The sequence below is a fragment of the Amphimedon queenslandica genome, unplaced genomic scaffold, assembly GCF_000090795.2.
Source record: "Amphimedon queenslandica unplaced genomic scaffold, v1.1 AMPQUscaffold_13452, whole genome shotgun sequence".
NCBI classification, from domain to species: domain Eukaryota; kingdom Metazoa; phylum Porifera; class Demospongiae; order Haplosclerida; family Niphatidae; genus Amphimedon; species Amphimedon queenslandica.
In genome coordinates this window covers 1,978-16,907 of record NW_003546312.1, presented here as the reverse complement: position 1 = coordinate 16,907, position 14,930 = coordinate 1,978, and the positions used below count along the sequence as shown (strand labels likewise).

General features: G+C 32.3%; 1 protein-coding gene across 1 annotated transcript in view; it reads left to right on the top strand.

The window, feature by feature from the left end:
- Positions 1-1,202: 1,202 nt before the first annotated feature.
- LOC100632702 (fibrillin-1-like) overlaps positions 1,203-14,930 on the top strand; it is a gene marked incomplete at its 3' end in the record, with an annotated part of 15,699 nt that continues 1,971 nt past the window's right edge. The window contains exons 1-67 of the mRNA XM_019995213.1: positions 1,203-1,249; positions 1,415-1,783; positions 1,833-1,946; positions 1,989-2,234; positions 2,281-2,394; positions 2,439-2,687; positions 2,735-2,857; positions 2,906-3,031; positions 3,084-3,329; positions 3,375-3,500; positions 3,548-3,670; positions 3,720-3,845; positions 3,898-4,143; positions 4,198-4,320; positions 4,370-4,495; positions 4,539-4,652; positions 4,695-4,817; positions 4,861-4,983; positions 5,034-5,159; positions 5,211-5,456; positions 5,504-5,626; positions 5,672-5,794; positions 5,841-5,957; positions 6,004-6,123; positions 6,165-6,410; positions 6,465-6,587; positions 6,632-6,757; positions 6,805-6,918; positions 6,967-7,089; positions 7,137-7,259; positions 7,302-7,547; positions 7,601-7,723; positions 7,767-7,892; positions 7,936-8,049; positions 8,109-8,231; positions 8,275-8,397; positions 8,442-8,567; positions 8,622-8,867; positions 8,913-9,035; positions 9,081-9,203; positions 9,254-9,370; positions 9,417-9,536; positions 9,583-9,828; positions 9,887-10,009; positions 10,053-10,178; positions 10,226-10,339; positions 10,382-10,504; positions 10,556-10,678; positions 10,727-10,852; positions 10,900-11,145; positions 11,193-11,315; positions 11,361-11,483; positions 11,530-11,646; positions 11,693-11,812; positions 11,859-12,104; positions 12,158-12,280; positions 12,324-12,449; positions 12,502-12,615; positions 12,661-12,783; positions 12,834-12,956; positions 13,001-13,126; positions 13,178-13,423; positions 13,471-13,593; positions 13,639-13,761; positions 13,809-13,925; positions 13,973-14,092; positions 14,135-14,380. Coding sequence (XP_019850772.1) covers positions 1,204-1,249; positions 1,415-1,783; positions 1,833-1,946; positions 1,989-2,234; positions 2,281-2,394; positions 2,439-2,687; positions 2,735-2,857; positions 2,906-3,031; positions 3,084-3,329; positions 3,375-3,500; positions 3,548-3,670; positions 3,720-3,845; positions 3,898-4,143; positions 4,198-4,320; positions 4,370-4,495; positions 4,539-4,652; positions 4,695-4,817; positions 4,861-4,983; positions 5,034-5,159; positions 5,211-5,456; positions 5,504-5,626; positions 5,672-5,794; positions 5,841-5,957; positions 6,004-6,123; positions 6,165-6,410; positions 6,465-6,587; positions 6,632-6,757; positions 6,805-6,918; positions 6,967-7,089; positions 7,137-7,259; positions 7,302-7,547; positions 7,601-7,723; positions 7,767-7,892; positions 7,936-8,049; positions 8,109-8,231; positions 8,275-8,397; positions 8,442-8,567; positions 8,622-8,867; positions 8,913-9,035; positions 9,081-9,203; positions 9,254-9,370; positions 9,417-9,536; positions 9,583-9,828; positions 9,887-10,009; positions 10,053-10,178; positions 10,226-10,339; positions 10,382-10,504; positions 10,556-10,678; positions 10,727-10,852; positions 10,900-11,145; positions 11,193-11,315; positions 11,361-11,483; positions 11,530-11,646; positions 11,693-11,812; positions 11,859-12,104; positions 12,158-12,280; positions 12,324-12,449; positions 12,502-12,615; positions 12,661-12,783; positions 12,834-12,956; positions 13,001-13,126; positions 13,178-13,423; positions 13,471-13,593; positions 13,639-13,761; positions 13,809-13,925; positions 13,973-14,092; positions 14,135-14,380 — 9,949 coding nt within the window. The remainder of the gene's footprint in view (positions 1,250-1,414; positions 1,784-1,832; positions 1,947-1,988; positions 2,235-2,280; positions 2,395-2,438; positions 2,688-2,734; positions 2,858-2,905; positions 3,032-3,083; positions 3,330-3,374; positions 3,501-3,547; positions 3,671-3,719; positions 3,846-3,897; positions 4,144-4,197; positions 4,321-4,369; positions 4,496-4,538; positions 4,653-4,694; positions 4,818-4,860; positions 4,984-5,033; positions 5,160-5,210; positions 5,457-5,503; positions 5,627-5,671; positions 5,795-5,840; positions 5,958-6,003; positions 6,124-6,164; positions 6,411-6,464; positions 6,588-6,631; positions 6,758-6,804; positions 6,919-6,966; positions 7,090-7,136; positions 7,260-7,301; positions 7,548-7,600; positions 7,724-7,766; positions 7,893-7,935; positions 8,050-8,108; positions 8,232-8,274; positions 8,398-8,441; positions 8,568-8,621; positions 8,868-8,912; positions 9,036-9,080; positions 9,204-9,253; positions 9,371-9,416; positions 9,537-9,582; positions 9,829-9,886; positions 10,010-10,052; positions 10,179-10,225; positions 10,340-10,381; positions 10,505-10,555; positions 10,679-10,726; positions 10,853-10,899; positions 11,146-11,192; positions 11,316-11,360; positions 11,484-11,529; positions 11,647-11,692; positions 11,813-11,858; positions 12,105-12,157; positions 12,281-12,323; positions 12,450-12,501; positions 12,616-12,660; positions 12,784-12,833; positions 12,957-13,000; positions 13,127-13,177; positions 13,424-13,470; positions 13,594-13,638; positions 13,762-13,808; positions 13,926-13,972; positions 14,093-14,134; positions 14,381-14,930) is intronic.

Below are 14,930 nucleotides of genomic sequence, written 5' to 3'. Positions count from 1 at the left end.
TAATGGAGAGGATGCTGGGATGGTGAGTGCTGCTATACTGGACTCTAATGGTAGAGTATGTCACAGTTCATCACTGAATGTGTCCTTCAGTATTGTTAGTGGTCCAGGGAGAATAATTGGAGTGGGTAATGGTGATCCATCGTGTCATGAACCCAACCAAGCTCACTGGAGGAGTGCTTATCATGGATTAGCTAGAGTTATTGTCCAGGTCACTGAAGATCATACTTCTAAATACAGGGACCGTATGATAGAAATAGATAGAGATGGAGGAAAGCATACACGCATATTTGATTCCAATACAGTGGGTCCTAATTTAGATGGTATAGTAGTAGAGGTATCAGCTCCTGGTGTAGGTAGCTCTACAGTTACTATTCCTGTTACTACTGATGCTGATAATTATAATGTGCTAGCTGTAGCAAAGTCTACATTTGGTTGCTAAATTTGTAGTGGAATAGATGTAGCTTTTAATGCTAAGCCAGAACTACTTAGGATGCCATTACTAAATTCCTTATTTGCTATTTGCAGTTACTTTTATAGTGCTAAACATAATTGTATTTTTCTGCTTGCATAATTTTTGATTTTCTGAACACAATAAATAATAGCATTATTATATAACGATGCAGCTTTTTTAGAAAATTTGCATTGAGTAATTAAAAATGAATTTGACCTTTCTTGTTGTCAATCATGTTGTGGTTTGACACTACTCATTTAGGGAAACTGTTAATTTTGAGTTTTTAAGCTTGGTGAATAGGAATTATGTCGAAGTGTTCAGAAAATAAGCTTCTACAATCCATATGATCTTAATGATGTATACAGCACTAATTTAGAAAGGTTCATGTCAATCTTCAATGTTGAATGATTGTCTATGTTTTGTGGTGATCCAATATGTGCAAGTCATTAGAGAAGTAGGGGAAGAAAGAAGAACATTTCTTTTTTGTACTTAATGTGTAGACTACTATAGTTCTTTTTATTTCATTGATGCATTATATTGATAATATTATTTATTTTTTGTTTGTTTGTGATTTACTTATTGCTGCATGTTAAAATATAATTTTTATAGCCTAAAATTCATGATTGATATAACAATCATAGGCTGATAGTGAATTAAATTATATCATGAATACATTTATCTTGATTGTTGGTATAAACAGCTCCACCTTGAAGATTATATCCTTATAAGGTTAAATACATCCTGTTTTCAAGATGATGAGGCTTGCTGCTGTCATATTGACAATATTGTCAATCACAAGTTAGTATGTTTTATTAGTCGTGCACATAGTTGTGTTTTGCACTTTGTATTCTTTATTCAAATGTATGCTTTAAAGGCATGTATAAAAATATCTAGCCAATAACTCTTGACATTATATATATTAACTTAGATTTGTAAGTAATTGAAATTATTTATACATTTTAGTCATTGACCCAGTTAAATCTCAAGAATGTACAAGTCCATGTATCACTGTCACGACTACCTCTACTATCATTGTTGATCCCCCAACTGCCATTGATCCCTCCACTGTCAGCACTGCCACTCTTCCTCCCACCAGCATCACCACTCTTCCTCCTACCAGTACCACTGCTCTTTCCCCCACCAGTACTCTTTCCCCAACCAGTACCACCACTCTTCATCCCACTTTCAGTACCACCAGTGATCCTCCCACACTCAGTACTACCAGCACTACCACCAATGCCTGTACTAGTCAGGCGGGGCCGCCTGACTATGCCTGTACTACCATTGTTTCACTCACTAGTACCTGTGCAACTCCTACAATTACCAATAAAGGTGCTTTTATTTGAAATTTTGTTCATTATAATTTAAAAAATTTTTGTAGATGAATGTTTGCATGAAAATGGTTATTGTGAACACATATGTACTGATACAAATTCTTCTTATTACTGTTCTTGTTTTACGGGATACAGAATACATAGGACAAGATTTTGCTCAGGTTTCTAATTATATACAGGCATGGCATATATTGTATTTATAGATATTGATGAATGTGTGGAGAATATATCAAACTGTAATCAACACTGCAGCAACACACTTGGCAGCTACACGTGCTATTGTTACAGTGGGTATGAACTGGACAGTGATGATCAAACATGTATTGATATTGATGAGTGTGCTGTTGATAATGGAGGATGTGAACAAAATTGTCACAACACAAATGGTAGCTATTATTGTACTTGTAAAGATGGCTACACAATGGATGAAAACAGAAAAAACTGCTCAGGTAAACTATTATGCCAAAGTTTATTATTTTTAAATGTATTTTGCAGACATTAATGAGTGTGATGATAACACATGTGAACACCAGTGTGTTAACAAGTTGCCATTCTACGACTGCTTTTGTGATACTGGCTATAGATCCTATAATATAAATTTTTGTGAAGGTAAATTTCATTAAATTTTTGATATTTTTTATCAACAATAATAGATATTGATGAATGCACTGAAGACATATCAGGCTGTGACCAATTTTGTTCTAATACTCTTGGTAGCTATCAATGTAGCTGTGAAAGAGGATATGAACTAGACAGTGATTACCATACTTGTGCTGATATTAATGAATGTGTCATTAATAATGGAGGGTGTGAGCAGTTCTGTATAAATACCAATGGCAGTTATTATTGCACTTGTGATTACGGATTTGTATTGAATGATGATAATCGTCACCTTTGTGATGGTAAGTCACAATTTATTTATCAAATAATTTTTTTAATCATTGAGAAGATGTGGATGAATGTGCTATTGATAGTGATGCATGTAATCAGGACTGTGTCAATACTAATGGATCATACTTTTGCAGTTGCTATGCAGGATACCAGGCTACTAATAACCAAAAATATTGTATAGGTCAGTTAGTATTGAGGTCTATACTGATCATTGATGTATTGATTGCAGATACTAATGAATGTGCTATCAATAATGGGGGCTGTGATCAGTTGTGTGCTAATATTCAAGGAAGCTATTGGTGTTCTTGTAACACTGGTTTTGTTTTGAATGCTACAGATGGTCACACATGCAATGGTAAGTCGTGCATGGATCAAACAATAAGGCTTCATTATGCATGTACCTATAGATATCAATGAATGTACTGATGGTACAGACTTTTGTGAAGATAGGTGCTTCAACACTGAAGGAAGCTATGCATGTGATTGTAAACCGGGTTATCAGTTACAAATGAATAATATCTCATGCTCTGATATTAATGAATGCAGTGATAATAATGGTGGCTGTGATCATGAGTGCATCAATCAAGAGGGTTCTTACATATGCATTTGTGATACTGGATTTACAATTGAAGAAGATGGACATGGATGTTCAGGTTGTCAGAATATTAAGTTATTTTAAGTTATCATTATTTTGATAGATAACTCAAGAAATTGTATAGGAAATCCAAGTGCTTGTCAGCACAATTGTCATAATTATAACAACTCTTTTTATTGCTCGTGTTATTCTGGGTACAAACTAAATAATAATGGACGGAATTGTGATAGTAATTGAATAGTAAATGTGTGTCTTTATTGATATAAATAATTATAGATGTTAATGAATGCGAGGAAGGACTTCATAGATGTAATCAAAAGTGTCATGATTTAACTGGTGGATATGAATGTTCATGTAATGATGGCTTTCAACTGGCAACTGACAGCTATACTTGCTATGGTACTGTATTTGTAATATGGATGCTCAGTTTGTTCAATATTTATTACAGATACCAATGAGTGCTTAGCTAATAATGGAGGTTGTGAAGATATTTGCAATAACACGCAAGGAAGTTATGAATGTATATGTGAAGTAACTGGCTATGCATTAAGTAATAACAACCATAACTGCTCAGGTAAATTTCATCTAGAATAATGAAACTTTTCTGTTAACTGCAAATTAAATAGATATAAATGAGTGTGAAGAAGGCATATCAGGCTGTTCACAAACTTGTAGAAATACTGAAGGAAGTTATTTGTGTAGCTGTTTTGTTGGATATCTACTAGAACCTGATAATCATACTTGTACAGATATTAATGAATGTGTCATTGATAATGGAGGATGTGAAGAAATATGTGATAATAATAATGGCAGTTACTCTTGTTCCTGTCAAACTGGCTATACAGTTGATGATAGTGGTCATAATTGTACAGGTTCGGCTTTCAATGATATTTTAATACAAAAATATTTATGATGCATTTTTACAGATATTGATGAATGTAGTTCAAATAATGGAGACTGTGATCAGATTTGTACTAATCTTGAAGGAACTCATAACTGTTCTTGTAGATCTGGTTATATCATGGCAGCTAATGGAACATCATGCATTGGTACATTTGATAAAGATTAGGTATTTACATCTACATGCTCTTTTATTAGATATTATTGAGTGTGATGATGATAATGGAGGCTGTTCTCAAATATGCTCCAACACTGTTGGAAGCTTTGAGTGTGAATGCTATGATGGATATGACTTTATTGACAATAGTACCTCAGACTGTATAGGTACATTTAAAAATTTCAATAATTATTTAGTAATCACAATTAGATATTGATGAATGCCTTGTCAATAATGGTGACTGCCAACAAATATGTACCAATACAAATGGAAGCTATTATTGTTCTTGTATATCAGGATACAATGGCAGTGTTTTTTGTGCTGGTTAGTAAATTTTACTCTAATAGTCTACAAACATCTTTTTAGATATTGATGAGTGCCAATTGGGCATTTCTGACTGTAATCAGTCTTGTATTAATACTGTTGGTAGTTACTACTGTGAATGTGACTCAGGATACTCTTTGAGCAATGACAGTCATTCTTGTATAGGTTAATAAATTAAGTACAATTCTTTGAGTTATGTCAATTACAGATAATGATGAATGTGTAATGGGAACTGATATCTGTGATCAAGTCTGTATCAATCAACCTGGTTCATATAATTGTTCATGTAATACCGGATATTCACTCAAATCAAATGGGATTTCTTGTATAGGTATTAATAAAATGCATAACACTAACAAATGATTTAAAATTATATTGCAGATATTGATGAGTGTCAGATTAATCCTAAAATTTGTGATCAAAGTTGCATGAACACTGATGGTTCTTTTTATTGTGAATGTTACTCTGGATATAGATTGAATACTCGTACTAATAATACTTGTTCTGGTTTGTTTATTAGTATACATAACTATGCAATATTTTCCAATGTTTATATAGATATTGATGAATGTTTTGAAGGAACATCAGGATGTGATCAGATATGCAACAACACTCTTGGTAGTTACAACTGCAGTTGTATGATTGGGTATCAGTTAAACAGTGATGACCATAATTGTGATGATGTTGATGAATGTACCATCAACAATGGAGGATGCGAACAGATATGTATAAACACTAATGGTAGTCGTTACTGTATGTGTCAGGAAGGATATTCATTTGATAATAGTGGCACAAACTGTACAGGTTAGACATTGTATGTGTTTATAACTGACTTTATGATGATTACATAGATATTAATGAATGTATTGAAGACAATGGTGGCTGTGATCATACCTGTACTAATACTGTTGGCTCATATATTTGTAGCTGTGACACTGGATATAGTCTGAATACTGATGAACACAACTGCACTGGTTAAGAGAACATTAATTATCGTTTCAACCATTTTAATCCAATAGATATAAATGAGTGTGATTCCAGTAATGGAGGTTGTGATCAGATATGTAACAATGATGCTGGTAGTCATTACTGTAGTTGTAAAGTAGGTTACATACTGCATTCAAATGGAAGCACTTGCATAGGTAACAATATACAGCTAATGTAACACCATATTATTAAGAAATATAGATATTGATGAATGTATAGACAGTGATTGTGAGCAAATGTGTAATAATACTGTTGGCAGCTACTCATGTTCATGTAATAATGGTTATTTATTGAATAATGATGGAAGAAACTGCTCAGGTATGATTACAAAAATTATATTAACCTTATGTACTGCTTTAAATAGATATCAATGAATGCACTACTAACAATGGAGGATGTGAACATATTTGTATTAACAAGATACCATTATTTGATTGCTTATGCATGAATGGCTTTAGATTACAAAATAAAAAATTCTGTTCAGGTAAAAGCAAAATTTTTGAAATTAAGTATTCTCATTTTTAGATATTAACGAGTGTCTTGAACAAACATCAGATTGCTCAGATAATTGTGAAAATACAGAAGGAAGTTACTTGTGCAGTTGTCCAATTGGATATTCACTAGAACCTGATAATCATACTTGTACTGATATTAATGAATGTATCATTAATAATGGAGGATGTGAAGAGACATGTGATAATACTAATGGCAGTTACACTTGTTCCTGTGAGACTGGCTATACAGTTGATGATAGTGGTCATAATTGTACAGGTTTGACTTTCAAAGATATTTTAATACAAAAATATTTATGATGCATTTTTACAGACATTGATGAATGTAGTTCAAATAATGGAGACTGTGATCAGATTTGTACTAATCTTCAAGGAACTCATAATTGTTCATGTAGATCTGGTTACATCATGACAGCTAATGGAACATCATGCATTGGTACATTTAATAAAGAAATAAGCATTTACATGCTGTTTTAATAGATATTATTGAGTGTGATGATAATAATGGAGGCTGTTCTCAAATATGCTCAAATACTGATGGAAGCTTTGAGTGTGACTGCTATGATGGATATGACTTTATTGAAAATAGTACCACAGATTGCATAGGTACATTGAAGACTTTCAGTAAAAGTATGAGTTGTCATCATTATCAGATACTGATGAGTGCCTTGTTAATAATGGTGGTTGTCAAGAAATATGTATTAATACAAATGGAAGTTTCAATTGTTCTTGTCCATTGGGATACAGTGGCAGTGTTTTCTGTTCAGGTAAGTCATTTTTATCAAATTTACTACATAATACATATGTCACTTTAGATATTGATGAATGTCAATTGAAAATTTCAGGATGTAATCAGTCTTGTATTAATACTGTTGGTAGTTATTATTGTCAATGTGAATCAGGATACACTTTGAGCAACGATAGTCATTCTTGTATAGGTTAGTCAATTACATACAAAAACTTGAGTTATACCAAATAATTACAGATAATGATGAATGCATAATGGGAACTGATACCTGTGACCAAGTTTGTATCAATGAACCTGGTTCATATAATTGTTCATGCAATATTGGTTATTCACTCAAATCAAATGGGATTTCTTGCAAAGGTATTAAACTAAACTTAAAATTAAGACATTTGGTATGTTTAGAAATTAACGAGTGCATGCAGCAAACATCAGGTTGTTCACATGATTGTGAAAATACAGAAGGAAGTTACTTGTGCAGTTGTCCAATCGGATATCTACTAGAACTCGATGACCATACTTGTACTGATATTGATGAATGTACCATTAATAATGGAGGATGTGAAGAAACATGTGATAATACTAATGGCAGTTACACTTGCTCCTGTCAAACTGGCTATACAGTTGATGATAGTGGTCATAATTGTACAGGTTTGACTTTCTTTAATATTTTCATGCATGATATATACTGTGCTTTTTTACAGATATTGATGAATGTAGTTCAAATAATGGAGACTGTGATCAGATTTGTATTAATCTCCAAGGAACTCATAACTGTTCTTGTAGATCTGGTTACATCATGGCAGTTAATGAAACATCTTGCATTGGTACAATAAATAAAGATTAGATGCAAACATGCTCTTTTAATAGATATCATTGAGTGTGATGATAATAATGGAGGCTGTTCTCAAATATGCTCCAACACTGATGGAAGCTTTGAGTGTGAATGCTATGATGGATATGACTTTATTGAAAATAGTACCACAGACTGTACAGGTTCATTTAAGACTTTCAATAAACATTTAGTAATCACAAATAGATATTGATGAATGTCTTGTTAATAATGGTGGTTGTCAAGAAATATGTACCAATACAAATGGAAGCTTCAATTGTTCTTGTCCATCAGGCTACATTGGCAATGTTTACTGTTTAGGTAATTAAGTCATTTCTATCAAATTTACTATGCATACATATGTACATATGTCACTTTAGATATTGATGAGTGTCAATTAGGAATTTCAGGATGTAATCAGTCTTGTATTAATACTGTTGGTAGTTACTACTGTCAATGTGAATCAGGATACACCTTAAGCAATGACAGTCAGTCCTGTATAGGTTAGTATACGGTTATGTGAAACTTGAGTCATGTCAATTACAGATAATGATGAATGTGTAATGGGAACAGATATCTGTGATCAAGTCTGTAATAATAATCCTGGCTCACATCATTGTTCATGTAATACTGGTTATTCACTCAAAGCAAATGGGATTTCTTGTATAGGTATTAATAAAATGCATACCACATGATTTATTATTAAATTGCAGATAATGATGAATGTCAGATTAATCCTAATATTTGTGATCAAAGTTGCATGAACACTGATGGTTCATTTCATTGTGAATGTTACTCTGGATATAGATTGAATACTCAAGCTAACAATACTTGTTCTGGTTAGTTTATTAATATTTATAATTGATAACTATGATTTTTGAATATTTATACAGATATTGATGAATGTATTGAAGGAACATCAGGATGTGATCAGATATGCAACAACACTCTTGGTAGTTACAACTGCAGTTGTATGACTGGGTATCAGTTAAACAGTGATGATCATAATTGTGATGATGTTAATGAATGTAACATCAACAATGGAGGATGTGAACAGATATGTATTAACACTAATGGTGGTCATTACTGTATGTGTCAGGAAGGATATTCATTTAATAGTAGTGACACCAACTGTACAGGTTAGACATTATATGCACTGATAACTGACTTTATGATGATTACAGATAATAATGAATGCTTTGAAGACAATGATGGCTGTGATCATACCTGTACCAATACTGTTGGTTCATATATTTGTAGCTGTGACACTGGATATAGTCTGAATACTGATAAACACAACTGCACTGGTTAGAAGAGTATTAATTATCCTCTTGACTATTCTAACTTAATAGATATAAATGAGTGTGATTTGAGTAATGGAGGTTGTGATCAGATATGTAACAATGTTCTTGGTAGTCATTACTGTAGTTGTAAAGTAGGTTACACACTGCATTCAAATGGAAGCACTTGCATAGGTATAGCAAAATATTATTACTATAACATTGTGTTATTTTTAAAAATATAGATATTGATGAATGCATAGACAGTGATTGTGAGCAAATATGTAATAATACTGTTGGCAGTTACACATGTTCATGTTATAATGGGTATTTATTGAATAATGATGGAAGAAACTGTTCTGGTATGACCATATTGTTTTAATTATGTTATATTGGTGACATTGATAGATGTAAATGAATGCATGACTAAAAATGGTAATTGCGAGCACATTTGCATTAATAAAGAACCATTATTTGATTGCACATGTCATTTTGGATTTAGGTCATACAACTTTCAATTTTGTTCAAGTAAATTGATGTCAATTAAGTGTTGTTAACCTTTAATTAAAATTAGATATCAATGAGTGTATGGAAGGCACATCAGGCTGCTCTCAAAATTGTCAAGACACCCAAGGAAGTTACATATGCAGCTGCATTGATGGATATCTACTAGAGCCTGATAATCATACTTGTACCGATATTAATGAATGTATCATTAATAATGGAGGTTGTGAAGAAATATGTGATAATACTGATGGCAGTTACACTTGTTCCTGTCAAACTGGCTATACAGTTGATGATAATGGTCATAATTGTACAGGTTTGACTTTCAATGATAATTATTTTGATACAAAAATATTTATGATGCATTTTTACAGATATTGATGAATGTAGTTCAAATAATGGAGACTGTGATCAGATTTGTACTAATCTTGAAGGAACTCATAACTGTTCTTGTAGATCTGGTTATATCATGGCAGTTAATGAAACATCATGCATTGGTACATTAAATAAAGATTAGATGCTAAAATGCTCTTTTAATAGATATTATTGAGTGTGATGATAATAATGGAGGCTGTTCTCAAATATGCTCAAACACTGATGGAAGCTTTGAGTGTGACTGCTATGATGGATATGACTTTATTGAAAATAGTACCACCAATTGTATAGGTAATGTTTAGAATCTTATAATTATAATTAATGTTGCCATCGTTTAGATACTAATGAATGCCTTTTTAATAATGGTGGCTGTCAACAATTATGTACTAATACAAATGGAAGTCATTATTGTTCTTGTATACCAGGATACAGTGGCAGTGTTTTTTGTGCTGGTAAGTAAATTTTACTCTAATTGTCTATAAACATCACTTTAGATGTTGATGAGTGCCAATTGGACATTTCTGGATGTAATCAGTCTTGTGTTAATACTGTTGGTAGCTACTATTGTGAATGTGAATCAGGATACACTTTGAGCAATGACAGTCATTCCTGTATAGGTTAGTGAATTATGCTCAGTTTTAAAACTTGAGCTATTTATATAATCACAGATAATGATGAATGTGCAATGGGAATTGATACCTGTGATCAAGTCTGTATCAATGAACCTGGTTCATATGATTGTTCATGTAATACTGGTTATTCACTGAAATCAAATGGGATTTCTTGTATAGGTATTAAAAATGTATAACACTAACACATAATTTAAAATTATTTTACAGATATTGATGAGTGTCAGATTAATACTAATGTTTGTGATCAAAGTTGTATAAACACTGATGGTTCATTTTATTGTGAATGTTACTCTGGATATAGATTGGATACCCATACTAATACTACTTGTTCTGGTTTGTTTATTAATATAACTATCTGATATTTTCCAATGCTTATACAGATATTGATGAATGTATTGAAGGAACATCAGGATGTGATCAGATATGCAACAACACTGTTGGTAGTTACAACTGCAGTTGTATGACTGGGTATCAATTAAACAGTGATGATCATAATTGTGATGATGTTAATGAATGTACCATCAACAATGGAGGATGTGAACAGACATGTATGAACATTAATGGTGGTCATTACTGTATGTGTCAGGAAGGATATTCATTTAATAATAGTGACACAAACTGTACAGGTTAGACATTGTATGCATTGATAACTGACTTTATGATGATTACATAGATATTAATGAATGTATTGAAGACAGTGGTGGCTGTGATCATACTTGTACTAATATTGTTGGTTCATATATTTGTAGCTGTGACACTGGATATAGTCTGAATACTGATGAACACAACTGCACTGGTTAGGAGAATATTAATTATCCTCTTGACTATTCTAAATTAATAGATACAAATGAGTGTGATTCCAGTAATGGAGGTTGTGATCAGATATGCAACAATGTTCCTGGTAGTCATTACTGTAGTTGTAAAGTAGGTTACATACTGCATTCAAATGGAAGTACTTGCATAGGTAACAATATACGGCTAATGTAACACCATATTATTAAGAAATATAGATATTGATGAATGTATAAATAGTGATTGTGAGCAAATATGTAATAATACTATTGGCAGTTACACATGTTTTTGTAATAATGGTTATTTATTGAATAGTGATGGTAGAAACTGCTCAGGTATGATTACTATAATTGTATTAACCTTATGTACAGATTTAAATAGATATCAATGAATGCACTAATGATAATGGAGGATGTGAACATATTTGTATTAACAAGATACCTTTATTTGATTGCTTATGCATGAATGGTTTTAGATTGCAAAATGAAAAATTCTGTTCCGGTAAAAACAAATAATTAGACTTTTTTGAAAACCTTCTTATCTCCAGATATTAACGAATGTCTTGAACAAACATCAGGTTGTTCACATAATTGTGAAAATACAGAAGGAAGTTACTTGTGCAGTTGTCCAACTGGATATTTACTAGAACCTGATAATCATACTTGTACTGATATTAATGAATGTATCATTAATAATGGAGGATGTCAAGAAACATGTGATAATACTAATGGCAGTTACACTTGTTCCTGTCAAGCTGGCTATACAGTTGATGATAGTGGTCATAATTGTACAGGTTTGACTTTCATTAATTATTTTAATAAAACATAACTGTTCATTTTTTTACAGATATTGATGAGTGTAGTTCAAATAATGGAGACTGTGATCAGATTTGTACTAATCTTCAAGGAACTCATAACTGTTCTTGTAGATCTGGTTATATTATCGCAGTTAATGGAATGTCTTGCATTGGTACATTAAATAAGAGTGGGACATTAACATGCTCTTTTAATAGATATTATTGAGTGTGATGATAATAATGGAGGCTGTTCTCAAATATGCTCCAACACTGATGGAAGCTTTGAGTGTGAATGCTATGACGGATTTGACTTTATTGAAAATAGTACCACAAATTGCATTGGTACATGTACATTTAAGATTTTCAACAAATAATTATTCATTATCGCAAATAGACATTGATGAATGCCTTGCTAATAATGGTGGCTGTCAAGAAATATGTACCAATACAAATGGAAGTTTCAATTGTTCTTGTCCATCAGGATACAGTGGCAATGTTTTCTGTTCAGGTAAGTCATTGCTGCCATAGATATTGTAACTAAATTGTACTTTAGATATTGATGAGTGTGATTTGGATATTTCTGACTGTAATCAGACTTGTATTAATACTGTTGGTAGTTACTACTGTCAATGTTTATCAGGATACACTTTGAGCATTGACAGTCATTCCTGTATAGGTTAGTAACTTACGCTCAGTTTTAACTTAAACTATTAATTATAATCACAGATAATGATGAATGTGTAATGGGAACTGATACCTGTGATCAAGTCTGTATCAATGAACCTGGTTCATATGATTGCTCATGTAATACTGGTTATTCACTCAAATCAAATGGGATTTCTTGTATAGGTATTAATAAAATGCATAACACATGATTTAAAATTAAATTGCAGATATAAATGAGTGTCAGATTAATCCTAATATTTGTGATCAAAGTTGCATAAACACTGATGGCTCATTTTATTGTGAATGTTATTCTGGATATAGATTGGATACTCGAACTAACAATACTTGTTCTGGTTTGTTTAGTAAAATACATTGCTATACAATATTTTCCAATGCTTATACAGATATTGATGAATGTTTTGAAGGGACATCAGGATGTGATCAGATATGCAACGACACTCTTGGTAGTTACAACTGCAGTTGTATGACTGGGTATCAATTAAACAGTGATGATCATAATTGTGATGATGTTAATGAATGTACCATCAACAATGGAGGATGTGAACAGATATGTATAAACACTAATGGTGGTCATTACTGTATGTGCCAGGAAGGATACTCATTCAATAATAGTGACACAAACTGTACAGGTTAGACATTGTATGCATTCATAACTGAATTTATGATGATTGTTTAGATTTTAATGAATGTATGGAAGACATTAGTGGCTGTGATCATACTTGTACTAATACTGTTGGTTCATATATTTGTAGCTGTGACACTGGATATAGTCTGAATACTGATGAACACAACTGCACTGGTTAGGAGAATATTAAGCATCCTTTTAACCATGTTAATCCAATAGATATAAATGAGTGTGATTCCAGTAATGGAGGCTGTGATCAGATATGCAACAATGTTCCTGGTAGTCATCACTGTAATTGTAAACTAGGTTACTTACTGCACTCAAATGGAAGTACTTGCATAGGTAACAATAATATTATTAATGTAACACCATATTATTAAGAAATATAGATATTGATGAATGCATAGACAGTGATTGTGAGCAAATATGTAATAATACTGTTGGCAGCTACTCATGTTCATGTAATAATGGTTATTCATTGAATAGTGATGGAAGAAACTGCTCAGGTATAATTGCAACAATTTTATATATCCTTATGTACTGATTTAAATAGATATCAATGAATGCACTAATAATAATGGAGGATGCGAACATATTTGTATTAACAAGATACCTTTATTTGATTGCTTATGCATGAATGGCTTCAGATTACAAAATGAAAAATTCTGTTCAGGTAAAAGCAAAACATTTTTGAAAAAAAGTATTCAATTTTTAGATATTAATGAGTGCCTTGAGCAAGCATCAGGTTGTTCACATGATTGTGAAAATATAGAAGGAAGTTACTTGTGCAGTTGTTCAATTGGATATCTACTAGAACCTGATAATCATACTTGTACTGATATTAATGAATGCATTATTAATAATGGAGGATGTGAAGAAACATGTGATAATACTAATGGCAGTTACACTTGTTCCTGTCCGACTGGCTATACAGTTGATGGCAGTGGTCATAATTGTACAGGTTTGATTTCATTGATATTATAATACATACATATACTATATCCCAGTTCAGTCTGGGAAGGAAGTGGAAGCAGCTGCGTGGAATTTGAAAAATGTAGCACGTCACAAAAATGATGTATTTTAATGATATTCATAGAAGCATGGCGGCGTTGTTTCACTCTTAAAACAGTCTTGCTCTTCCTGATAAGCAGTACAACAGCTACTGGAGTCAACTAGTCTTCATAATGGCCATCATTATCAAAAGATCTTGCTCTGTTAGCTTTTAAAACAAGAATTATCAGTTTGCGCTCTCGACCACATGTTCTTATGTAAACTATGACCTGTAAATTGTCATAAAACGTCATTTTGGTATGCCATTGGGTTTATAGGGAGAACCCGGTTCTCAGGGTTCCCAAGAGCTGAGAGACCCAAGATTTCACAGATTTTGATGGACTTTGGCGACTAAGAACCTGTGAAAGTTTCATCCTTATTCCACATTCCTATAAAAAGTTATTCCAGTTTTTCTTGTCCCAAATTCAACTGGGATATAGTATAGATACATTATATTTTTA